Raw genomic sequence first — 27,668 nt, 5'->3', positions numbered from 1 at the left:
CCAGGTAATTTAATCCCCTTCGCCCCCAAGTGCGATATCTAGCTGCTTCTGGATAACGTACGGGGCGGGAGTCTCCGTTTTCCGACGCAGTGCGCATCCATCGGCAGTGGGATTCTCCGAAGCCGACCAGTTGGGCTTCCCATAAGGGAAACCTGTGGCCCTGGGTGGGCTGCCGGCGGAGCCGTGGATCACGCCGATGGAGAAACCCACAGACAATATTTTGCCTTCATCTACTTCCTGTGGTAACGAATCCCACAGGCCGCCCACTCTCTGGGTGAAGAAATGTCTCCTCATCTCTGTCCGAAATGGTCTACCCCGTATCCTCAGACTGTGACCCCTGGTTCTGAACACCCCCCACCATCGGGAATATCCTTCCTGCATCTACCCTGTCCAGGCCTCGAATTTTATAGGTTTCTATGAGATCCCCCCTCATTCTTCTGAACTCCTGCGAATCCTAACTGGCTCAGTCTCTCCTCGTACGTCAGTTCTGCAATCCCTGGAATCAGTCTGGTAAACCTTCGCTGCTCTCCCTCCAGAGCAAGAACATCCTTCCTCAGAGAAGGAGACCAAAACTGCCCACAATACTCCAGGTGTGGCCTCACCAAGGCCCTGTATAATTGCAGCAACACTTCTCTGCTTATGTACTCGAAACTCTCGCAATGAAGGCCAACATACCATTAGCCTTCTTTACCGCCTGCTGTACCTGCATGCTTTCCTCCAGCGACTAGTGTACGATTCACCTAGGGTGATATCTGAATGTCAGCCTTTATTCCCCCTCCCACGGCCTGGATAGAATGGACTTGGAGAGAATGTTCCCACTTGTGGGAAAAACTAGTGCCGTGCGATGTCCGTTCATCCGTCTGCATGGTCTCGCCAATGTACCACGCTTCGGGATATCCTTTCCTGCAGCGTATGAGGTAGAGGGAGCAGCCTCAGACTGAAGGGACGATCCTTTAAAACAGAGACGAGGAGGAATTTCTTCAGCCAGAGGGTGGTGAATCTGTGGAACTCTTTGCCGCAGAAGGCTGTGGAGGCCAAATCACTGAGTGTCTTTAAGACAGAGATAGATAGGTTCTTGATTAATGACTCGGTGGGCAAAATGGCCTAATTCTGCTCCTATATCTTATGGTCTTCTTCTGTCAGGAGGTGAGTTACTCTCCGCAGGATTCCCAGCCTCTGACCTGCCCTGGTAGCCACAGTATTAATGTGGCTGGGTCCAGTTCAGTTTCTGATCAATGGTAACCGCCCAGGATGATGAGAGTGGGGGATTCAGCGATGGCAATGCCATTGAATGTCAATGGGCGATGGTTCGATTCTCCCTTTGTGGAACAATGTGGAACTCCCAGCCACAGGGGTGTTCGAGGAGAATGGCGTTGATACATTTTAAGGTGGGAAGCGGGATTAATACCTGAGGGAGAAATAATTAGAAGGATATGGGGGTGGGCTGAGGCACGGGGGTGGGGGCAGGAGGGTGAAGCAGAAACGCCAGCGTGGAGTAGATGGGCCGAATGGTCTGTTTCTGTGCTGTAATTACTTTAGTAAAGAGCCCCCAATGGAGGGATGGTCTTTGATGAAGCAGCTGAGGTTAGTGAGGGTGTGGATGGAGATGTCGACATTGGACTGGGGTGAGCACAGTAAGGAGTCTTACAACACCAGGTTAAAGTCCAACAGGTTTGTTTCAAACACGAGCTTTCGGAGCACTGCTCCTTCCTCAGGTGAATGAAGAGGTGGGTTCCACAAACACCTATATAGACAAAGTCAAAGATGCCAGACGGAACTTTGAATGTGAGCATTAGCAGGTAATTAAGTCTTTACAGATCCAGGGAGAGGGGTAACACCAGGTTAAAGAGGTGTGAATTGTCTCAAGCCAGGACAGTTGGTAGGATTTCGCAAGCCCAGGCCAGATGGTGGGGGGTGAATGTAATGCGACATGAATCCCAGGTCCCGGTTGAGGCCGCACTCATGTGTGCGGAACCTGGCTATCAGTTTCTGCTCGGCGATTCTGCGTTGCCGCACGTCCTGAAGGCCGCCTTGGAGAGCGCTTACCCGGAGATCAGAGGCTGAATGCCCTTGACTGCTGGAGTGTTCCCCGACTGGAAGGGAACATTCCTGCCTGGTGATTGTCGCACGATGCCCGTTCATCCGTTGTCGCAGTGTCTGCATGGTCTCGCCAATGTACCACGCTTCGGGACATCCTTTCCTGCAGCGTATGAGGTAGACAACGTTGGCCGAGTCGCACGAGTATGTACCGCGTACCTGGTGGGTGGTGTTTCCATGTGTAATGGTGGTATCCGTGTCGATCTGGCACGTCTTGCAGAGATTGCCCTGGCAGGGTTGTGTGGTGTCGTGGTCGCTGTTCTGAAGGCTGGGTAGTTTGCTGCAAACAATGGTTTGTTTGAGGTTGCGCGGTTGTTTGAAGGCCAGTAGTGGGGGTGTGGGGATGACCTTGGCAAGATGTTCGTCTTCATCGACGATGTGTTGAAGGCTGCAAAGAAGATGTTGTAGTTTCTCCGCTCCGGGAAAGTACTGGACGACGAAGGGTACTCTGTCGTTTGTGTCCCGTGTTTGTCTTCTGAGGAGGTCGGTGTGGTTTTTTTCCTCTGGCGCGTTGGAACTTTCGATCGATGAGTCGAGCGCCATATCCCGTTCGTACGAGAGCATCTTTCAGCATCTGTAGGTGTCTGTTACGCTCCTCCTGGCCTGAGCAGATCCTGTGTATACGGAGGGCTTGTCCATAGGGGGTGGCTTCTTTAATGTGTTTGGGGTGAAAGCTGGAGCGACAATCGCCAGGCAGGAATGTTCCCTTCCAGTCGGGGAACACTTCAGCAGTCAAGGGCATTCAGCCTCTGATCTCCGGGTAAGCGTTCTCCAAGGCGGCCTTCAGGATGCGCGGCAACGCAGAATCGCCGAGCAGAAACTTATAGCCAGGTTCCGCACACATGAGTACGGCCTCAACCGGGATCTTGGATTCATGTCGCATTACATCCACCCCCCACCATCTGGCCTGGGCTTGCGAAATGCTACCGACTGTCCTGGCTTGAGACAATTCACACCCCTTTAACCTGGGGTTACCCCTCTCTCTGGATCTGTAAAGAGTTAATTACCTGAAAATCCTCGCATTCAAAGTATCGTCCGGCATCGTTGACTTTGTCTATATAGGTGTTTGTGGAACCCACCTCTTCATTCACCTGAGGAAGGAGCAGTGCTCCGAAAGCTAGTGATTCAAAACAAACCTGTTGGACTTTAACCTGGTGTTGTCAGACTCCTTACTGAGGTTAGTTAGGTGGAGGGGTGAGCACAGCCCTGACTGACCAACTCTCTCTCTCTCTCTGTCTCTCTCTCTCCCAGGATCAGGCATGGCTGCCCCTATCGTTGTGATGGCCCAGCCAACACAGACCACCACCACCACCATTATCAGCACACAGCCCAAAGGCTGGAACAGCGGCATCTTTGAATGCTGTGAAGACTGCGGGATCTGTATGTATCTACTCTCTCCGCCTCCCCCCTTCCCCCTCCCCGCCTCCCCCTCCTCCTCCCCCTCCCCGCCTTCCCCACTCCCCCCTTCTCCCTCCCCGCCTCCCCCCTCCCCCTCCCCCTCCCCCCACCTTCCCCACTCCCCCCTCCCCACCTCCCCTCCCCCCTTCCCCCTCCCCTCCCCCCTCCCCCCTCCCCGCCTCCCCCCTCCTCCTCCCCCTCCCCCTTCCCCCTCCCCCCTCCCCGCCTTCCCCACTCCCCCCTCCCCGCCTCCCCTCCCCTTCCCACTCCCCCTCCCCGCCTCCCCCCTCCTCCTCCCCCTTCCCCCCTCCCCGCCTTCCCCACTCCCCCATCCCGCCTCCCTTCCCCCCCTTCCCCCCTCCCCCTCCCCCTCCCCGCCATCCCCACTCCCCCCTCCCCGCATCCCCCTCGCCCCCTCCCCACCTCCCCCCTCCTCTCCCCACCTTCCCCACTCCCCCCTCCCTGCCTCCCACCCCTCCCCTTCCCCCTCCCCCTCCCAACCACTCCCCTCTGCTTCTCCCAGCTCCCTCAATCCACTCCTCCCTGCCTCCTCTCCCAGCTCCCTCAATCCCCCCCTCACCCCTCCCTGCCTCCCAGTCCCCCTCCCCTTCCCCCTCCCCCTTCCCCCTCCCCCTCTCCCTCCCCCCTCCCCCTCCCCCCTCCCCACCTCCTCTCCCAGCTCCCTCAATCTCCCCTCCCTGCCTCCTCTCCCCGCTCCCTCAATCCCCACCTCCCCCCTCCCCGCCTCCTCTCCCAGCTCCCTCAATCCCCCCTCCCCACTCCCCCTCCCCGTCTCCTCTCCCAGCTTCCTCAATCCCCCCTCCCTGCCTCCTCCTCCAGCTCCCTCAATCCCCCTCCCCCCTCCCCGCCTCCTCTCCCAGCTCCCTCAATCCCCCCCTCCCTGCCTCCTCCCCAGCTCCCTCAATCCCCCTCCCCCCTCCCCGCCTCCTCTCCCAACTCCCGCCTCCCCCCTCCCCCCCTCCTCTCCCAACTCCCCCCCTCCCCCTCCCCGCCTCCTCTCCCAGCTCCCTCAATCCCCCCTCCCCACCTCCTCTCCCAGCCCCCCCCCTCCCCGCCTCCTCTCCCAGCTCCCTCAATCCCCCCTTCCCCCTCCCCGCCTCCTCTCCCTGCCTCCTCAATCCCCCCTCCTCGCCTCCTCTCCCAGCTCCCTCAATCCCCCCTCCCCGCCTCCTCCCCCAGCTCCCTCAATCCCCCCTCCCCGCCTCCTCTCCCAGCTCCCTCCCCCCTCCCCGCCTCCTCTCCCAGCTCCCTCAATCCCCCCTCCCCCCTCCCTGCCTCCTCTCCCAGCTCCCTCAATCCCCCCCTCCCCGCCTCCTCTCCCAGCTCCCTCAATCCCCCCTCCCCGCCTCCTCTCCCAGCTCCCTCAATCCCCCCTCCCCCCTCCCTGCCTCCTCTCCCAGCTCCCTCAATCCCCCCCTCCCCGCCTCCTCTCCCAGCTCCCTCAATCCCCCCTCCCCGCCTCCTCTCCCAGCTCCCTCAATCCCCCCTCCCCGCCTCCTCTCCCAGCTCCCTGAATCCCCCCTCCCCGCCTCCTCTCCCAGCCCCCACTCCCCGCCTCCTCCCCCAGCTCCCTCAATCCCCCTCCCCGCCTCCTCTCCCAGCCCCCACTCCCCGCCTCCTCCCCCAGCTCCCTCAATCCCCCTCCCCGCCTCCTCTCCCAGCCCCTCCCCCCTCCCCGCCTCCTCTCCCAGCCTCCCCCCTCCCCGCCTCCTCTCCCTCCCCCCCCTCCCCCCTCCCCGCCTCCTCTCCCAGCTCCCTCAATCCCCCCTCCCCCTCCCCGCCTCCTCTCCCAGCTCCCTCAATCCCCCCCTCCCCGCCTCCTCTCCCAGCTCCCTCAATCCCCCCTCCCCCTCCCCGCCTCCTCTCCCAGCTCCCTCAATCCCCCCCTCCCCGCCTCCTCTCCCAGCTCCCTCAATCCCCCCTCCCCCCCATCTCTCCCAGCTCCCTCAATCCCCCCTCCCCCTGTACAGCTCTGACTCTCAGCCCAGCCCAAAGTGGCTGCCTGGACGCAGTGAGGGTCCGGGGGGATTGGGCTGCGGAGGAATTGCAGCCGAGTCCCTGTCTGTCCTTAACACATTCACACTCACATATACACACTCACACTCACATATACACACTCACACTCACATATACACATATTCACACTCACATATACACACACTCACACTTACATATACACACTCACACTCACATATACACACATTCACACTCACATATACACACACTCACACTCACATATACACACTCACACTCGTACACACACACTCACACTCACATATACACACATTCACACTCAATACACACATTCACGCTCACATATACACACATTCACACTCACATATACACACATTCACACTCACACACACACATTCACACTCACATATACACACATTCACGCTCACATATACACACTCACACTCACATATACACACATTCACATTCACATATACACACATTCACACTCACATATACACACATTCACATTCACATATACACACTCACACTCACATATACACACATTCACATATACACACATTCACACTCACATATACACACATTCACACTCACATATACACACATTCACACTCACATATACACACTCACACTCACACACTCACACTCACATATACACACATTCACACTCAATACACACATTCACACTCACATATACACACATTCACACTCACATATACACACATTCACACTCACATATACACACATTCACACTCACATATACACACATTCACACTCACATATACACACATTCACACTCACATATACACACTCACACTCACATATACACACATTCACACTCACATATACACACATTCACACTCGTACACACACACTCACACTCACATATAGACACATTAGTTACACTCACATCCACATATACATCACATCCACATATACCCTCACATTTGGGCAGCACGGTAGCACTGTGGCTTCACAGCTCCAAGGTCCCGGGTTCGATTCCCGGCTTGGGTCGCTGTCTGTGTGGAGTCTGCATCTTCTCCCCGTGTCTGCGTGGGTTTCCTCCGGGTGCTCCGGTTTCCTCCCACAAGTCCCGAAAGACGTGCTGTTAGGTGAATTGGACATTCTGAATTCTCCCTCTGTGTACCCGAACAGGCGCCGGAATGTGGCGACTAGGGGATTTTCACAGTAACTTCATTGCATAAAGATTATTATTATTCACATATACACTCACAGTCACACCCACTCACATTTACACATACACTTAAATACACGCTTGTGTGCACATAGACTCAAACTGTCACACACACAATAACACTCACATACACACTTGTACACTCACATACGTAATCCCACACCCAAAGACACAACCACATTCACACTTACTCATACAATCAAATTATATACATACATAAACACACACACAAACAGTAATACTCACAGACACTAACACACACACTCACATAGAACATAGAACAGTACAGCACAGAACAGGCCCTTCGGCCCTCGATGTTGTGCCGAGCAATGATCACCCTACTCAAACCCACGTATCCACCCTATACCCGTAACCCAACAACCCCCCCTTAACCTTACTTTTTTAGGACACTACGGGCAATTTAGCATGGCCAATCCACCTAACCCGCACATCTTTGGACTGTGGGAGGAAACCGGAGCACCCGGAGGAAACCCACGCACACACGGGGAGGACGTGCAGACTCCACACAGAGAGTGACCCAGCCGGGAATCGAACCTGGGACCCTGGAGCTGTGAAGCATTTATGCTAACCACCATGCTACCGTGCTGCCCACTCACACACTAATACAATCTCACACACACTAACACACTCTCTCACACACACTAACACACTCTCACATGCACTAACACACTCTCTCACACACACTAACACACTTTCTCATACACTAACACACTCTCTCACACACACTAACACACTCTCAAACAAACACTAACAAGCATTCACACACTAACACTCTCACACACACTCTCACACATGTACTAGCATGCTCTCTGACACGTAATACACTCTCTCACACATACTAACAAACTCTCACACGCACTCGCACTCTAGCACTCTCTCTCACACACTAACACACTCTATCACACACACTTATATACTAAAACACTTTCTCACACACACTAACACCCTCTCACACCCGCACTAACACACTCTTGGACACTCTAACATACTTTCTCACACACATATGCACATACTCACACATGCACTAACACACTCTCACACGCACTCAAACATTAACACTTTCTCACACACTTTCACACACATACATACTAACACACACTCACACACACTAACACATGCTCACACACACACTAACACACGCTCACACACACATGCATACTAATACACTCTCTCACACACGGTCTCTCACACACACAGACTAACACATACTCACACAAACACACTAATATGCTCCCTCACACACTGACTCATTCACACACACAAACACACATTAATACACTCTCCCTCACACAAACACTAAGTGTTTTACAGACACTAATACACACACACATACACATACACTAACACCCACACACAGACAAAAACTTACATTCACACACACACACAGTAACACACTCTCATACAAACAGACAAACACACTCTCTCACACACATTAACACACTCTCACACACACACATTCACACATTCTCTCACACACACTAACACTCACACACTCTCACACACACAAACACACTCTCTCACGCACACTAACACACTCACACACACTAACACACTGTCTCACAAACACATTAACACACTCTCACACAAATACACTAACCCACACACACTAACACACATTAAAACATTCTCACACACACACTAACACTCTCACAAACACACTCTAACACATACTCTCTCACACACACACTAATACACTCTCTCACACACATAACACACCAACTCTCACACACACTAACCCACTGTCTGACACACACACACTAACACACACTCTCTCTCTCTCACACACACACTAGCACACACTAAAAAGCTCCCTCATACACTCACATACATGAACAGACACTCTCGCACACACAACACATTCTCGCACACACTCAAACACTGATACACAAACACACTAACACACACACTAACATACACACACTGACACACAAACACATTAACACACACACTAACATACACACACTGACACACTAACACACACACACTGACACATGAACACACTAACACACACACTCACACATACTAACACACAGGGCAACAGCAGTGAGGGAAATTGCTGAAATGGGTGTGCCCAATCCTTGGCATTGAATGTTCAGTTTCAGTCAGATTGAATGAGGAAATAAACATGGTTTAACTTCCTGCATCTCGTTACCACATCATGGAAATATTTAAATATTATTCTCGGAGCAAGTTGTGGCACCAAGAGTGTGACTTAATGGAATATAATGCTTCCGTACTTCATTTGGGAACATTTGTGGAGATAGACCATGTTGTGTTGGAAATCAGAATGGATCATCTCCAACTCTGACGGAGAGTCACATGGGCTCGAAGATTAACTCGGTATCTCTCCACAGATAGTGACAAACTTGCCAGCTTTTTCCAACTTTTTGTTATTTTTATCAGATTTTCTTCATTCACATTATTTACTCCCTCATTGCACCCACTCATAATCTCATTAGCTCCCTCCACACTGTCCCCATCAAACACTCCCAGGACAGGCACAGCACGGGGTTAGATACAGAGTAAAGCTCTCTCTGCACTGTCTCCATCAAACACTCCCAGGACAGGTACAGCACGGAGTTAGATACAGAGTAAAGCTTCCTCTGCACTGTCCCCATCAAACACTCCCAGGACAGGGACAGCACGGGGTTAGATACAGAGTAAAGCTCCCTCTACACTGTCCCCATCAAACACTCTCAGGACAGGTACAGCACGGGGTTAGATACAGAGTAAAGCTCCCTCTACACTGTCCCCATCAAACACTCCCAGGACAGGTAGAGCACGGGGTTAGATACAGAGTAAAGCTCCCTCTACACTGTCCCCATCAAACACTCCCAGGACAGGTACAGCACGGGGTTAGATACAGAGTAAAGCTCCCTCTACACTGTCCCCATCAAACACTATCAGGACAGGTACAGCACGGGGTTAGATACAGAGTAAAGCTCCCTCTACACTGTCCCCATCAAACACTCCCAAGACAGGTACAGCACGGGGTTAGATACAGAGTAAAGCTCTCTCTACACTGTCCTCATCAAACACTCCCAGGACAGGTACAGCACGGGGTTAGATACAGAGTAAAGCTCCCTCTATACTGTCCCCATCAAACACTCTCAGGGCAGGTACAGCACGGGGTTAGATACAGAGTAAAGCTCCCTCTACACTGTCCCCATCAAATACTCCCAGGACAGGTACAGCACGGGGTTAGATACAGAGTAAAGCTCCCTCTACACTGTCCCCATCAAACACTCCCAGGACAGGTACAGCACAGGGTTAGATACAGAGTAAAGCTCCCTCTACACTGTCCCCATCAAACACTCCCAGGACAGGTACAGCACGGGGTTAGATACAGAGTAAAGCTCCCTCTACACTGTCCCCATCAAACACTCCCAGGACAGGTACAGCACGGGGTTAGATACAGAGTAAAGCTCCCTCTACACTGTCCTCATCAAACACTCCCAGGACAGATACAGCAGGGGGTTGGATACAGAGTAAAGCTCCCTCTACACTGTCCCCATCAAACACTCCCAGGACAGGTACAGCACGGGGTTAGATACAGAGTAAAGCTCTCTCTGCACTGTCCCCATTAAATGCTTCAGATGGGGCGATTCAATCACCTGTGTTCAAATTAATGAAGTGTTTTTGAGAGAGTAAATGAAGAAAAATTGTTTTCAGTGACGGGTGTGTCAATAACAAGCGGAGGTCGATTGAAGATAATTATCAAAACAGGTGCAAAAAGCGTAATGTTGTGTCGATGCAGAAAGCTGTTTTGATGGATTGTGCCAAGCCAGAAAGTGCTGCCTCAGCTAGTTCACCCAGAAAAGGGTGCTGGACAAATGCCCGGGTGTGTACCGATTGGCAACAGGGTGGAATGGGATACTTCTTTCAAAGGGCCAGCATCGGTACGATGGTCCAAATGGCCACCCGCCCCAGGGGACCTAGGTGGGAAGGAAATTCCTGCTGCCTTCCTGCTTGCGTGTTTTTCTTTTTCAACTTGAGGCAGGCTAATGGGGCCCTTTGCACGCAGGCCTAAAATGCCAAAGGGACCAGGCCCCAAAGCCTCTACTCCGAAGCTGCGATGGCAAAACGGGTTCCCAGCCCCCCCCCCCCCCCCCCCCACCAAACCAGCCGTGGAATGTTTCGAGAACCTGGAATAGGGGGATGGAGGCAGGCAAGGAATCTTCGCTCAGGGCCTTTCACTCAAGGCCCGGAAGTCGGGATATCACCACGCAGCCCACCCTAGTCCTCTTTGTCACCTTTGTTCGGGCCACGGCGAGTCTTTAAGGGGAGGCTACAGCACCCAGGAGAAGAAAAGGAAGGTTTGGGCTTCTGTTCCTGCAAGTCGACAGCGAGTGAGGAACGAAGGTTTGCAAAGTGCAACTACAGGGTCTCACAGGGATCAGTGTCGAGGCCTCGGCTTTTCACAACCTGTGACGGGCCTGACTGCACTCTGACTAAATAGAACCACTGAATTCCTACAGTGCAGAAGCAGGCCATTCGGCCCATCGAGTCTGCACCAAAATCTCTGAAAGAGCACCTTGCCTCGCTCCCACTCCCCCCCCCCGCCCTATCCCCAATGACCCCTGCAGTTCTCTCTGGTCTTTCTCCATTTCAGTAATGTTGAGGCTGTCCTCTCTGGCAGGAACATCAGAAAAAGGAGGAACATTATTGACATGGAGAAAGACCAGAGAGAATGCGGTACAGAGGGGTCCGAGTGGCCCAGGTACACCAACCGCAAGAGGTCAGCAGGCAGGCGCAGCAAGGAATTAGGAAGGCACGTGAAAGGGCGGCACGGTGGCACAGTGGGTTGGCACTGCTGCCTCACGGAGCCAGGGTCCCAGGTTCGATTCCAGCCTCGGGTGACTGTCTGTATGGAGTTTGCACCTTCTCTCCCCCCGTGTCTGCGTGGGTTTCCTCCGGGTGCTCCGGTTTCCTCCCACAGCCCAAAGATGCGGAGATTAGGGTGGATTGGCCGTGCTAGATTGCCCCTTAGTGTCCAAAAGGTTAGGTTGGGCTACGGGGATAGGGCGGGGGAATGGGCATAGGTAGGGTGTATCTTTCAGAGGGTCCATGGGCCAAATGCTCTCCTTCTGCACTGTGGGGATTGTGGGAAATGTTGGCATTGCTTGCAAGGTGAATGGAGCAGGAAAGTAGGGAAATCCTGTTATAACTGTACCGCGCATTGGTCAGATCACGGAGCACCCTGTGCTCATCCCCCTCCCCCTTGTTTACTAAGAATCTATCCACCTCTGTCTTAAAAATATTTCAAGATTCTTTTCCGCCGCCTTTTGAGGAAGAGACTCTCCCCCGTCTGAGAGAAAATATTTCTCCTCATCGCCGTCTTAAAGGGGCCACCCCCTTATTTTTAAACTGTGATCCCCCCCCCCCCCCCCTCCCCCCCCGGTTCTGAATTCTCCCACAAGAGGAAACATCCTCTCCACATCCCCCCCCCACCTCAGGATCTTAAAGGTTTCGATCAAGTCGTCTCTCACTCTTCCGAACTCCAGCGGGTATAAGCCCCGCCTATCCAGTGTTCCCTCGTAAAACATTCCCGATATTAGTCGCCTGGTAGACTGGGAATGTCAGCTAGATGTGAAGCTCTGGAATGGGAATGCGACCCGGGGCCCGAATGCGACCCCCAGGCTCGAACTGGCTCCGTACGGATTTCAAAGGGGGTTAGAAATTCCGGAAGGTTCCGTAGGCCCGGTCACCCCCATTCTCCCGAAGGGCGGGCGAGTTTAAACACCTGGCCGAAGATACATTCTGCCCTGATTTTGTACACAGAGGGTGGTGGGTGCCTGGAACGCTTTGCCAGCGGAGGTGGTAGAGGTGGGCACGATAGCATCATTTAAGAGGCATCTGGACAGATATATGAACGGGCGGCAACAGAGGGAAGTAGACCTTGGAAAATAGGCGACAGGTTTAGATAAAGGATCTGATTGGCGCAGGCTGGGAGGGCCGAAGGGCCTGTTCCTGTGCTGTAATTTTCTTTGTTCTTTGTTCTTTGCCTCCTCATGAAGTCAGCACTCACTGTGTCGAAACTAGAACCGTGAGGCAGGCATTAATATACCCAATAGAGACTTCCGGAAGAAAGAGCATCAGGAATTTGCCTGGGGGGCATCTGGCTGGAACAATAAACTCTCAGTGATGTGTGGCTTCGAAAACAGAGTTTAAAAATATCTCTCTGCGAGATCACAAACACAGCCTTGTGTGCAGGTGCGTGATTGTTTCGCAGGGGGGGGGTGGGGGTGTTAGCTCAACGTTGAGTGATTCAGCAGAATGCGTGGCCCAGTCAGCCCTTCATTCCTCTACTAGCTCTCTGAAAAGGCTTTCTGCCAACACCAACCCCCTCCCCTCCCCCCCCCCGCCGCCTTCCCCAGAAGCTGTGGCGCTGGTTTTGACTTTCCGGCGTCCGTCCATTTTCGGATTTCGAACCGCCCGTCTAAGGCTCCGCCTTCCATATCCCAACAGCTCGGCACAAACAAATCTCTCCTCATCGGCCTGTTTTTCCAGCGATGTTAAATTTGTGTTTTTCTGCTTAACAACACCGTTTGTTTACCCCATCAAAACAAATTTCCGCCTCCTTACATTTGCCGAGCGATTGTGGAGCCGGACGGATAGAGGGGCGGGATTATAGAGGTGGGGGGGTCTCATTCACATTCGGGGTCACGGTTTCGGTGTGAGGGGTCACTCTTCTAGGGCGGAGAACATCTCCTCTACGAGGGGCTTTGGTATTCTCCCCCCCCCTCCCCCACTGCTCACGCCCCTCCCCCCTCTAAGAGGGTCATCGAATATATCAAAGGCCAAGTTGGACAAATGTTTGACCAACAGTGGAGTGGCGAGGTTTGCGGGGGGCGAGGAGGGGGATATTCGAAGGGGGGGGGGGGGAAGGTGTTGGGGATAGACAGGAAAACGGAGCTGAGGCTACAGTCAGGGTCAGCCATGACCGTACTGTATGGCGGGGCAGGCTCAGAGGGCTGAATGGCCTGTCAGTACTGCTAATTCCTATGTTCTGATTCTTGTGAATACCACGCCCAATGTCTGAGGGCCCAGGGAGAAATGAAACTTACCATTACTTATTGGCCCAACGCCCATTTGAACCTTTGCCCAACAAGTCTTAAGTGAGATCCGAGTCATATTCTCACTTTAAGTTTGAGTAAACTTAGATTATTTGAAGATGCAAACGCCGTTGAATTGGTTGCGCTCCACCTTTCTCAAGCAAACAGCTGTTATAGAATGAAGGATTCATAGAATCCCTCCAGTGCAGAAGGAGGCCATTTGGCCCATCGAGTCTGCATCGACCGTCTGAAAGAGCACCGTACCTAGGCCCACTCCCTCGTACTATCCCCGTAACCCCATCTGACCTTTGAACGCTAAGGGTCAATTAGCACAGTCAATCCACCTAACCTGCATATCTTTGGATACTAAGGGTCAATTTAACATGTCCGAATCCACCGATAACTGGATATCCCCGGACACTGAGGGGCAATATTTATCATGGCCAATCCACCCCAACCTGCACTTCTTTGGACTGTGGGAGGAAACCGGAGCACCCGGAGGAAACCCACACAGACACGGGAGAGAACGTGCAGACTCCGCACAGACAGTCGCCCAAGGCCGGAATCGAACCCGGGTCCCTGGCGCCATGAGGCAGCAGTGCTAACCACTGTGCCACAGCGACTCTATTGACCTATCCCTTAACCAGATGGGTTAGTTCACTTTAACTAGCTGTTTTTGTGCCCTCATAATTGCCCTTATTTAAGTTTTTTTAATATAAATTTAAGAGTACCCAATTCATTTTTTCCAATTAAGGGGTAATTTAGTGTGGCCAATCCACCTACCCTGCCCATCTTTGGGTTGTGGGGGCAAAACCCACGCAAACACGGGAAGAATGTGCAAACTCCACACAGTCAGTGACCCAGAGCCGGGATTCGAACCTGGGACCTCGGCGCTGTGAGGCAGCAGGGCTAACCCACTGTGCCATCGTGCTGCCCACCCTTATTTAAGTTTAAAATACTAATCGCGAGCCACTCTTCTCACCCTCAGCGTTAAATTCAATTATATTATGATCGCTACTACCGAGGGGTTCCCTCACTATGGGGTTTCCACTTATCTCTTCCTTTATACTCTGTCCCACCAATGTGGGTCCAGTCAGAGGGGTCTATACCCCACCCCACAAGTGAATTCTTGCTTTTATCATTTCACATCTCTCTTCAAACCACTTCTCCATTCTGGTTTCCTGAACTTAGGTCAGCCCTTTCTCATGTGCTAACACCGTCATTAGTTAACAGAGCCACGCTTGCATCATTTTCTCACTTCCTGTCCTTCCTCAGTGTCTTGGACCGTTCAATATTCATGTCCCAATCCATGTCCTCCTGGAGCCGTGTCTCTGTAACACCTGTCAGATTATCATAGAATTTACAGTGCAGAAGGTGGCCATTCGGCCCATCGAGTCTGCACCGGCTCTTGGAAAGAGCACCCTACCCAAGGTCAACGCCTCCACCCTATCCCCATAACCCAGTAACCCCACCCAACACGAAGGGCAATTTTGGACACTAAGGGCAATTTATCACGGCCAATCCACCTAACCTGCACATCTTTGGACTGTGGGAGGAAACCGGAGCACCCGGAGGAAACCCACGCAGACACGGGGAGGATGTGCAGACGCAGCACAGACAGTGACCCAAGCCGGAATCGAACCTGGGACCCTGGAGCTGTGAAGCATTTGTGCTAACCACTGTGCTACCGTGCTGCCTTAATTATGCTGATTTAATTCTATTGGGGCTACCAATTCATCGGTTTCATAGAACATAGAACATAGAACAGTACAGCACAGAACAGGCCCTTCGGCCCTCAATGTTGTGCCGAGCCATGATCACCCTACTCAAACCCACATATCCACCCTATACCCGTAACCCAACAACCCCCCCACTTAACCTTACTTTTATTAGGACACTACGGGCAATTTAGCATGGCCAATCCACCTAACCTGCACAGATACCTACATTTAGATGCACAATCTTTTATTTTATCCTTTTACTGTTTTTATAACATCCAGCTGATTAACTTCCAGATTTGCCCTTTCATGTCATGGAGTTAAGACAGAAAAGGATCCATAGACCATGACAGAGACCATGGGTGCCAATGGTACAACCCCCACTTTTCCCAGTGCCCCATGTTTTGGCTCCCCACTTTTCTCACACTGGTTCCTCAGTCACACTTTCATCTTTTGCCCGAATCCAACTCAAAGGTGGCTCTTGGTAATAAACCAGAGGTTCCGACGAGGGAACAAAAATGTATTATCTCCAGATTTGGAGAGGACACCAAGGTGGGTGGGAGGGTGAGCTGTGAGGAGGAGGCAGAGATCCCTCAGTGTGATTTGGACAAGTTGAGTGAGTGGGCGAATGCAAGGCAGATGTGGTATGATTTGGATAAATGTGAGGTTATCCACTTTGGTAGCAAACATGGGAAGGCAGATTATTATCTCAATGGTCATAAACTAGGAGAGGCGAATGTGCCGGCCACGGAAGGTAAACACACAGGCGGTAAAGAAGGCAAATGGCCTTCATAGCGAGAGGATTCGAGTACAGAAGCAGAGAAGTGTTGCTGTAATTATACAGGGCCTTGGTGAGGCCACACCTGGAGTATTGTGCGCAGTTTTGGTCTCCTTCTCTGAGGAAGGATGTTCTTGCTCTCGAGGGAGAGCAGCGAAGGTTTACCAGACTGATTCCTGGGATGGTGGGACTGACGTATGAGGAGAGATTGAGTCGGTTAGGATTGTATTCGCTGGAGTTCAGAAAAATCAGGAGGAATCTCATGGAAACCTACAAAATTCGAACAGGACTGGACAGGGTAGATGCAGGAAGGATGTTCCCGATGGTGGGGGGGGGGGGGGGGTGTCCAGAACCAGGGGGCACAGTCTGAGGATACGGGGGTAGACCATTTAGGGCAGAGATGAGGGGAAATCTCTTCACCCAGAGAGAGGTGGGCCTGTGGAATTTGTTACCACAGGAAGTAATTGAGGACTAAACATGTGTTTGGAGAAGCAGTTAGATGGAGCACTTGGGGGCGAAAGGGTATGGGGGAAGGCGAGATCAGGCGACTGAGTTGGATGATCGGCCACGATCATAAAGAATGGCGGGGCAGGCTCGAAGGGCCGAATGGCCTCCTCCTTCTATTTTCTATGTTTGTATTTGTTACCGTTGAGGTTCTTTGTTTATTGCCTTGCTCTATATGCTGAACCCTCCTCTTCCACTCTGCTTGATTGCAGATTTTCAGGCATGGAGGAGCACTCTTGTTGCCTAATATTGACCTGATTGACTTTGGCTTTTGAACTCCGCAGGTTGCTGTGCCGTGTGGTGCATGCCGTGCTTCATGTGCAAGACGGCAGACCAGTTTGGGGAATGCCTCTGCCTTCCGCTGCTGGATACGACCTGCAATGGCTGCGGTTACGTGAGCTCAGGAGCCATTCCACCGATCTCCCTCGCCATGCGGGTCGCCATACGCGAGCGGAACGGGATTCCGGTACGTGCAAAGCGGGACGGCACGGAGAGAGCCTCGTACCGGCGGCCCACCCAGCCCATCGGCCCCGTGCTAGCCCTCCACCCCCCTTCCACGCCCCCTCCTCCAACAGGCTCATCGGCTCCTTCTCCGGCTCCTCCCTATCCCCGTTGAGCCTATCCTTAGGCAGCCGCTGAAGCATGAACCAAGGCGCTAATGCTTCCCTCGGTGCTAGATTTATTGGCCAAATGCAGCATTATGTACGTCTGCATCTCACCTACAAGCCTAGTGTCCCAGCAGTCTCCCTTTTTATTCTTTGGAGCAAAAGCTAATCAAACTAAACCCCTCAAACGAAGAGATGAATCCAAAGAGCAGGGTATTAAAGGGAGAACACATCAAATAAAAAGCAAATCACAACGGAAACTGAAAACGTTGCACCAAAACTTGATGAAAGAGATCAATAAAGCACCCCAGGAGACAGCACGGTGGCGCAGTGGGTTAGCACTGCTGCCTCACGGTGCCAAGGTCCCAGGTTCGATCTCGGATCTGGGTCACTGCCCGTGTGGAGTTTGCACATTCTCCCCGTGTTTGCGTGGGTTTCAACCCCCCACGAATCAAAGATGTGCAGGCTCGGTGGCTTGGCCGCGCTAAATTGCCCCTTAATGGAAAAAAAAATAATTGGGTACTCTAAATTTGTTTTAAAAATGAATAAAGCCCCCCAACCCCTGAGTGCCCGCCGGACATGTAAGTTCTTGAACGGCCTGGCAGACATCGAGTGCTCCCTCCCCAGGGATACCTGGCCCATGCAGTCCAGCCGGGAATACATCTGCGGTAGAGGGGCAGTCTCTCTTTACAAGTGCTCTAAGAGTGTAATTTTTTTTTAAATTCTCTTTGCCCGTGTATCTTTAATTATCACTATATTCTTTTGAATAATTAACGCAGCATTAAAATCTCTGACCCTTTCTCCTTCAGCCCAACCCTCTTGTGTTCGCCTCCTGAATGTGTTCTCTTCTCAAAGGAATCTGTGGCACAGAAGCAGACCATTCGGCCCATCAAATCTATGCTAGTGTTTATGCTCCTGTCTTTCCTCATCTAAATATACCATCGTAACCTTCGACTCCCTCCTCCCTTATCCAGCTTCTCTCCTATTCACTACTATTCCCCTTGGTAGTGCGTTCCACACTCCCACTAGTCTCGGTACTTCCTCATTAGAATTCCTGGTGACTAATGCCGAAGGCTGCTCATCCTGATCCTGCCGCTCCCGCGTGAGAGAGAGAAAGTGGGCCCGAGATGTTGGCCGGCATAACTCACGTCGGAACTTTCCTGGCGCACCTCGGTAACAAGTGCCCTAAATCGGGAGATTTCCTTTTACTCCGGGGGTGCGGTTATCTCTCTCCATCTGGGCCTGGGAGTCTGGGTCCTCAGGGATTGCAAATAAGTAACATCCCTGATCTCGCGAGGGAAAGATTTCCTTCCTCTGATATCCCATGGCACTGGCCACAGAACATACGGTGCAGAAGGAGGCCATTCGGCCCATCGAGTCTGCACCGACCCACATTAAGCCCTCACTTCCACCCTATCCCCATAACCCAATAACCCCTCCTAACCTTTTTTGGTCACTAAGGGGTAATTTAGCACGGCCAATCTACCTAACCTCCATGTCTTTGGAGTGTGGGAGGAAACCGGAGCAGCCGGAGGAAACCCACGCAGACACGGGGGAGAACGTGCAGACTCTGCACAGACAGTGACCCGGCGGGGAATCGAACCCGGGACCCTGGCGCTGTGAAGCCACAGGGCTATCCACTTGTGCTGCCAATGGGGATGTCCCCTTTAGGGAAGGAAATCTGCCGTCCTTCCCCGGTCTGGCCTACACGTGACTCCAGACCCACAGCCAATGTGATTGACCCTTAAATACCCTCAAGGATGGGCAATAAATGCCGGCCCAGCCAGCGACGCCCACAGCCCATGAACGAATAAAGAAAAATACCATTGCCGATAGTCGTAAAAATCTACCTGGTTCGCTGATGTTTCCTTTCAGGAAGGAAATTCTCACCTGGTCTGGCCTACACATCATGTGGCCCACCCTTGACTACCCTCTGAAATGGACGAGCAAGCCCCGAGGGCAATTTGGGGTGGGCAACAAATAAGGAAGGCCCCTCACCCCCTAAAATAACCCTGGCACTTTTTGCGCCCCACTTTGAGCGGGGGGGGGGGGGGGGGGGGAGGTTTTGGGGCGGAGGGACTCCGCGTCGCTATAGTAACCCACGCATTGGAGACTGGGGCTGTGGATGGTGATGGCGGAGGCCCCAGCCTTCGTTCCTGAGCACGGAATCTCTACCCTGTGCCTGGGAAGGACGGCCAACCTGTTTGGCGGCGTTAGTAATGCACCTTCATTGACCATCAGGTCCCCTTTAGGGACGGCGAACCCTAGGCCTCAGGCTCCGAGGCAGGAGCGCTACCCACGGGAGTTTGGGGATCGAGCGAACGCTTTTGAAGAGGGTGTGTGTGAACAGCGATTGAGTCCCGGTGATAACAATTGTACAATTCCTTTGTGCCTGACCTTGCCTTTTGTCTTTGACCCCCCCCAGGGCTCCATCTTTAACGACTGCTGCATCATGTATTGGTGCAACTGCTGTGGGTGGTGCCAGATTGCGCGGGAGATGAAGGCGCGCAAGGCTTCTGTGACGGTGGTCAACGCCAGCACAACGGTGCTGCCGCACCCTACCTACATACCCCAAGCCACCTACGCCCCCCAGCCCGGCTTCGCCCCCCAGCCCGGCTACGCCCCCCAGCCCGGCTACGCCCCCCAGCAGCAGTACGCACCTCCTGCTAACCAAGTTGCTCCCTATCCCCCGAAATGATGACCCGCTGTCGGAGGCTGGGCGCAGGAGCAACGTTGGGAAGCTGGGATGAAATATTAATAATAACTCAGAACGAAGGTTTGTTCATCGACATTGATCAAATAGAGATTACATTTGCACGTAATTCTAATAAAGGTTACAACTAGAGCCCTCTGACTATATTTAACACGGATCTACCTGCAGTATATTAGCAGTTCCAAAAAGGCTTTATTTAATCACCCCTATAACCACCCCAAAACTCTTTGCTTCACCTTACTTGGACATTCCCTTGTGATGCCTGGCATTTATCAGGGTGATATCTATACACTGACTGGTGTCTCTCAGTCCCCTCTCTCTCTCAGAGAGATATCTGTACACTGACTGGTGTCTCTCAGTCCCCTCTCTCTCTCAGGGTGATATCTATACACTGACTGGTGTCTCTCAGTCCCCTCTCTCTCTCAGGGAGATATCTGTACACTGACTGGTGTCTCTCAGTCCCCTCTCTCTCTCAGGGAGATATCTGTACACTGACTGGTGTCTCTCAGTCCCCTCTCTCTCTCAGGGAGATATCTGTACACTGACTGGTGTCTCTCAGTCCCCTCTCTCTCAGGGAGATATCTGTACACCGACTGGTGTCCCTCAGTCCCCCCTCTCTCTCTCAGGGAGATATCTGTACACTGACTGGTGTCTCTCAGTCCCCTCTCTCTCTCAGGGAGATATCTGTACACTGACTGGAGTCTCTCAGTCCCTCTCTCAGGGAGATATCTGTACACTGACTGGTGTCTCTCAGTCCCCTCTCTCTCAGGGAGATATCTGTACACTGACTGGTGTCTCTCAGTCCTCTCTCTGTCTCAGGGAGATATCTGTACACTGACTGGTGTCTCTCAGTCCCCTCTCTCTCTCAGGGAGATATCTGTACACTGACTGGTGTCTCTCAGTCCCCTCTCTCTCTCAGGGAGATATCTGTACACTGACTGGTGTCTCTCAGTCCCCTCTCTCTCTCAGGGAGATATCTGTACACTGACTGGTGTCTCTCAGTCCCCTTTCTCTCTCAGGGAGATATCTGTACACTGACTGGTGTCTCTCAGTCCCCTCACTCTCTCAGGGAGATATCTGTACACTGACTGGTGTCTCTCAGTCCCCTCTCTCTCTCAGGGAGATATCTATACACTGACTGGTGTCTCTCAGTCCCTCTCTCTCAGGGAGATATCTGTACACTGACTGGTGTCTCTCAGTCCCCTCTCTCTCTCAGGGAGATATCTGTACACTGACTGGTGTCTCTCAGTCCCCTCTCTCTCAGGGAGATATCTGTACACTGAGTCTCTCAGTCCCCTCTCTCTCTCAGGGAGATATCTGTACACTGAGTCTCTCAGTCCCCTCTCTCTCTCAGGGAGATATCTGTACACTGACTGGTGTCTCTCAGTCCCCTCTCTCTCTCAGGGAGATATCTGTACACTGAATGGTGTCTCTCAGTCCCCTCACTCTCTCAGGGAGATATCTGTACACTGGGATCTATCGGGCCTTTATCCATTTGTTAATCCAAGGTTGTAATCGCTATATTCAGGAACAAGTTGAGCCTCATATTTGTGTCTTTTGTGTTTCTTTCATCTCTGAAAAATCATCTGGTGAGTGGAAACCAGGCATAAATTTTGCAAATGTTTTATTGTGCTTCCGTAGTATGTTGGTATATGATCAGATCACTTTGTTTATTCAGTGTAACCTTATGCAATAAATCAATATAATGGACACGCTCCCCTTCCTCAGGTCAATGGGTTGCCTTATTGAATTTAAACATTTGAATGTCTCTCCCAATCTCTTGCTGCCCGTTTGTTGATTGATGGTGTCTTCGATTCAGCTCTCACTGCTCAAAGACGGGGAGCCAGCCTGTTACCCGTTGATGAACTCTCGATGAACTGCAGGCTGGCTCTGGACACGGTTATTTATACAGCAAGTCCAGGGGGAGGAGTCGTGGGCGGAGCCAAGGGTGGAACCCCTGGACAAACTCCTGAGCATTCCCAGAGCTACTCCCCCTAGTGGTCGAATAACGCTACTGCGCTTACAATGGTATTGGTAAATACAGTGTGAATTACTAAGTTACATTCAGCACAGAGGCCATTCAGCCCATCGAGTCTGAAAGAGCCCCCTACCCAGGTCCACTCCCCCACCCTAACCCCATCTAACCTGATGTGGAGATGCCGGCGTTGGACTGGGGTGAGCACAGTGAGAAGTCTGACAACACCAGGTTCAAGTCCAACAGGTTTGTTTCAAACACGAGCTTTCGGAGCACTGCTCCTTCCTCATTCACTCACCTGAATCATTCACCTGAGGCAGGAGCAGTGCTCCGAAAGCTAGTGAATGGCCCCAGAGATGAGAGTACCCTTTATTCAAATTCGACCCCTAATTGCCCTCAACCTGAGTGTTGAGGACGACAGATTCCCCTCCGTAATTCCCTTCTTCGCCCAAATAATGGTGGAAGTAGTTGATGCTAAAACATTGAGCATATTCACGAGGTGGCTAGATATTGCACTTAGGGGAGAATGGGATCAAAGGCTATGGGGAGAAAGCAGGATTAGGCTATTGAGTTGGATGATCAGCCATGATCGTGATGAATGGTGGAGTAGGCTCGAAGGGCCAAATGGCCTCCTCCTGCTCCTATCTTCTATGTATCTATGGATGTAAAGGGCTTTAGTAAACCAGGTGGATATTTACAACGATTGGCAATGGTTTCAATTCCAGGTTTCCATTAAATTAATTCCCGTGGTGGGATTCGAATCCGGGTCCCCAGAGAACAACTTTGGGTCCCTGGATTACTATAGACTTATAGAACAGTACAGCACAGAACAGGCCCTTCGGCCCTCGATGTTGTGCCGAGCAATGATCACCCTACTCAAACCCACGTATCCACCCTATACCCGTAACCCAACAACTCCCCCCTTAACCTTACTTTTTAGGACACTACAGGCAAATTTAGCACGGCCAATCCACCTAACCCGCACATCTTTGGACTGTGGGAGGAAACCGGAGCACCCGGAGGAAACCCACGCACACACACGGGGGAGGATGTGCAGACTCCGCATAGACAGTGACCCAGCCGGGAATCGAAACTGGGACCCTGGAGCTGTGAAGCATTTATGCTAACCACCATGCTACCCTGCTGCTATTACTAGTTATAGAAGTTACAGTGCACAAGGAGGCCATTCGGCCCATCGAGTCTCCACCGGCCCTTGGAAAGATCACCCTACCTAAACCCACACCCTATCCTCGTAACCCAGTAACCCCCCATAACCGTTTTGGACACGAAGGGGCAATTTCGCACGGCCAATCCACCCTAACCCGCACGCCTTTGGACTGTGGGAGGAAACCGGAGCACCCGGAGGAAACCCACGCAGACCCCGGGGGAGAACGCGCAGACTCCGCACAGACAGTGACCCAGCCGGGAATCGAACCTGGGACCCTGGAGCTGTGAAGCAACTGTGCTAACCGCTGTGCTACCGTGCTGCCCACTTGTGTTTTAAGAGAGTCCAATGATACTACCACGATGCAATTGCTTCCTCTTAATCGATTGCCGTAAAAACCCGTCTGGTCCCCTAACGTTCCCTGTAGGGAAGGGAATCTGCCGTCCTTACCTCGGTCTGGCCTACATATGGCTCCAGACCCCACACACAGCCAATGCGGTTGACTCTTTAACCGCCCCCCCTCTGAAGTGGCCGAGCGACCCAATCTATTGAAGGGCAATTAGGGATGGGCCACAAATGCGAGGCCTCGTCCGGCGACGCCTACATCCCCGTGAAAGAATAAAGAAAAATAAATAGTCACGGGTGAAGTTGCGGTGGTGGAATAGTGATGAAGGAATAGTGGTCGATGAGCTAAGCCAGAGTCGGTGGCCAGGAAGTCAGGTTCTTGGTTGGGGGGGGGCCAAAGATAATTGGGATATCCCGGCCATTCCTGCCAGTGGGATGTCCCAGTCCGTGCAGGAGGTGAACCCCCCCCCCGTCGCTGATTCAATGGGCAACCCATTGACAACACCGAGACCAGAAGATCCCCTCACCGGCCAATGGGGGGCGCTGTCTTCCGCCACCCATCAACAGGCCGCGGGGCCAGGTGATAAATCCGCCCCCCCCCCCCCCCCTCCACCAGGGCTTCGATTTTCAGCAAACGTAGCCAGACGGGGCTCTCTGCTCGTCCAACACTGGAGGTAAGAGGAGGCGAGGGGCAAATCCTACCCAGCGGAGGGGGCCGAGGGCAGCGGCGGCGAGGCCGAGCTGGGTTTGCACCTTCGGCCTGACGCGTTCTGGGTTGGCGTCTCCGAGGGGGCAACGCGGGGGGCGGGAAATGGGAGCGAACAAGGGTCAATCCGCGGGCGGTCACCAGAGGTAACGGAGCTGGCACTGGAAGAAAAGCCACGGCAAGAGATTCTCCGGCTACAAAGATTTACTCCCTCAGAGATTCTGGAACTCCTTTCCACAGAGAGAGCTGTGGGAGGGAGGAGCAGAGCCCATGTATATTTATGGCTGAGATAGATTCTTGATCAGTGAGGGAATCAAAACTACAGGGAAATGGCAGGAAAGTGGACACAGGGTGGCACGGTGGGTTAGCACTGCTGCCTCGCAGCGCCAGGGACCCGGGTTCAATTTCCAGCCTTGGGTCACTGTCTGTGCGGGGTCCGAAAAGAATCAGGAACAGGAGGAGGCCATTCGGCCCCTCGAGCCTGCTCCGCCATTCAATAGGATCATGGCCGCTCCGCCAGCCATCGAATCCCTACAGTGCAGAAGGAGGCCATTTGGCCCATCGAGTCAGCACCGACCCTCTGAAAGAGCGCCCTACCTCGGCCCGCTCCCCCACCCCATCCGCCTAACCCCACCTAACCTGCACATCTTTGGACACTAAGGGGCAATTTAGCACGGCCTATCCACCCTAACCTGCACATCTTTGGACACTAAGGGGCAATTTAGCACGGCCTATCCACCCTAACCTGCACATCTTTGGACACTAAGGGGCAATTTAGCACGGCCAATCCACCCTAACCTGCACATCTTTGGACTGCGAGAGGAAACCGGAGCACCCGGAGGAAACCCACGCACACACGGGGGGGGAGGACGTGCAGACTCCCCACAGACAGTGACCCAGCGGGGAATCGAACCTGGGACCCTGCGCTGTGAAGCAACTGTGCTAGCCACTGTGCTACCGTCCTGCCCATTGGGGTGGATTGACCGCGCTAAAATCGGACCTTGGTGTCCAAAGGGTCGGCGGGGTTACGGGCATAGGGTGGGGGGAGTGGACCTAGATAGGGTGCTCTTTCGGGGGGGTTGGGGGGGGTGGCGGACTCGATGGGGCGAATGGCCTCCTGCTGCACGGTAGAGATTCTATGATTCAATGTAAGGGGGAGTGGTAGGGCGTGGTGGAACAACCTGGAAGTTGTAAATCAGGAAGTTTCTAAATAGCAAAGTCACATATATCCCAGAGTCACACAAATCAGATGGTTATGCAAAACAAGACGGTATGTACAGCATGTGAACCATCCTGCATACATTAAATAGACAATGCACAGAGGGTGGGCAGGGCGGGCACCGTGAATATCGCCCTTCCATCTGGGCACCTTGGTTTTCAATTCAGCCACAGCTGTTGGAAGTGTTGAGGGACGAATTCGCCCTGAGGTATCTGGTGTGGACACCCTTGCACAGCACGAATACCTTTTCGGCTGATGTGATTCACAGACGAGGCCACGATCAACGCTTCTCCTGACGTCAGATCAAGCCGAAGATGAAGTGCGATGTCTGTTCCTGGCCACCTTGGATCGTGTGCGTCTCTCTTGTGGAGCCCATGAACTGGATTCAATTTGAATTTGAATCGGCTTTTGGAGCAAGCGATGAGTTGGATTAAGGGCGTGTCCCCTCGACTCCGCACATTGCCTTTGTAGCTTGGAATGAAATGTTTTATTTTAATTTTGAACACTTACCTGGCAGGGGAGAGTCAATGATCAACCGGGGATTGGCACAGTGGTTAGCACTGCTGCCTCACAGCGCCAGGGAGCCCGGTTCGATTCCAGCCTCGGGTGACTGTCTGTGTGGGGTTTGCACGTTCTCCCCCCCCCCCCCCCCCCCCCCGTGTCTGCGTGGGTTTCCTCCGGGTGCTTCGGTTTCCTCCCACAGCCCAAAGATGTGTAGGTTAGGTGGATTGACCATGTTAAATTGCTCCTTCGTGCCCAAAGATGTGTAGGTTAGGTGGTGTTACGGAGGTAGGGCGGAGGATTGGGCCTAGGTAGCGTGCTCTTTCAGAGGGTCGATGTGGACTCGATGGGCCAAATGGCCTCCTTCAGCCCCGTAGGCTCTCTGCAGTACCAAGGTTGATCTCACTGGAAGTGGACAAAGAATTCTGTTCCCCTCTGCATTTATGAATGTTGATTTCTGTGGGTTTCATTTATTTTATTGACAGGAGGGTCGGGGGAGGTTTTTAGGCCTTAGGCCCTTTGGTCTTGGAAGCCCTGAGGCTCCTTGAGGGGTCTCCAGTGGCCAACATCAGGAACTTAAAGCAGTGGTAGTGCGACTAGCCGAGCCCCAAATCAGGGGGTGCGTAACGTCACTACCCTGACAGCGAAGGAGGTCCACCCATTGACCATGCCCTCTTCACGAAGAGAATCCTTCTCGATTCCTGTGGATTCGAAGCTGCCGACATTTGCAATCTGCAGGACTTGCCCAGCGCTGGGTACTTTGGTGCGACCTCCAAGAACGTCGCCACCTGCAGCAAGTACCTGGGAGTGTTGGAGAAGGAGAGAGACCTGCCGCGCCTGTGAATCTTCAAAGCAGAGCCCCTCTTTCCTCTGACATCTCAACGGGACCCTGTGGTGACTGCTCCCCTCTTCAGTGCTGATGCTCCGGTCGCCAACCATGCCCACCTTCCTCGCTAGGTACACCGACAACTCCTCTGAGGTCAAGGGGTGCCTTTGGTGTCTGGACCAGCAAACAGCAGGTGAAGGTGGCACTCTAGGCCGATGGTTAGGGAGTAATCCTACACCCTCCTTCCAGCTTCACCACAGGGGGAAGCCATGGCTATCTCATCTACGCCGGCAGGCCAAGGTTTGTCACTCCTGTGGAAAGTCTGGCCTTGACCGAGTAGGCGGGACGACCAGCCTGATTGTCGCCAAGGAGACGGAATGGTCAGCCTGACAGTCGCCAAGGAGACGGAATGGTCAGCCTAACAGTCGCCAAGGAGACGGAATGGTCAGCCTAACAGTCGCCAAGGAGATGGAATGGTCAGCCTAACAGTCGCCAAGGAGACGGAACGGCCAACCTGTCTGTTGCCAAGGAGACGGAACGGCCAACCTGTCTGTTGCCAAGGAGACGGGACGGCCAGCCTGTCTGTCACCAAGGAGACGGAACGGCCAACCTGTCTGTTGCCAAGGAGATGGGACGGCCAGCCTATCTGTTGCCAAGGAGACGGAATGGTCAGCCTATCTGTTGCCAAGGAGACGGAACGGCCAGTTTGACTGTCGCCAAGGGTAAGCGTCCAGCCTTCAACCAGGAGAATGGGAGGGGGATGGGTGCGAGAGACTGCTCCGACAGAGGAAGTGACGACACCCGGATGGAAAAATCCCAACGGGGTGGGAGTGGGGGGGGGGGGGGGGGGGG

General features: G+C 53.0%; 1 protein-coding gene across 1 annotated transcript; it reads left to right on the top strand.

The window, feature by feature from the left end:
* Positions 1–3,351: 3,351 nt before the first annotated feature.
* LOC119958470 (cornifelin homolog) lies at positions 3,352–20,436 on the top strand. The gene is made up of 3 exons (XM_038787014.1): positions 3,352–3,477; positions 17,046–17,227; positions 19,792–20,436. The coding sequence occupies exons 1-3, from the start codon at positions 3,357–3,359 to the stop codon at positions 20,062–20,064; spliced, it is 576 nt and encodes a 191-aa protein (XP_038642942.1). The 5' UTR covers positions 3,352–3,356; the 3' UTR covers positions 20,065–20,436.
* The last annotated feature ends 7,232 nt before the right edge of the window (positions 20,437–27,668 follow it).

This window comes from Scyliorhinus canicula, chromosome 29, assembly GCF_902713615.1.
Source record: "Scyliorhinus canicula chromosome 29, sScyCan1.1, whole genome shotgun sequence".
Lineage (NCBI taxonomy): Eukaryota > Metazoa > Chordata > Chondrichthyes > Carcharhiniformes > Scyliorhinidae > Scyliorhinus > Scyliorhinus canicula.
This window is presented reverse-complemented; position numbering and strand designations above follow the sequence as displayed.

What these genes read in the sequence shown, in the direction of transcription:
- LOC119958470 (XM_038787014.1), top strand. Translation starts at nt 3,357, where the DNA reads ATGGCTGCCCCTATCGTTGTGATGGCCCAGCCAACACAGACCACCACC. An exon ending in CTGTGAAGACTGCGGGATCT is followed by an intron (nt 3,478 to 17,045) that starts GTATGTATCTAC and finishes TGAACTCCGCAG; the next exon opens with GTTGCTGTGCCGTGTGGTGC. An exon ending in GCGAGCGGAACGGGATTCCG is followed by an intron (nt 17,228 to 19,791) that starts GTACGTGCAAAG and finishes GACCCCCCCCAG; the next exon opens with GGCTCCATCTTTAACGACTG.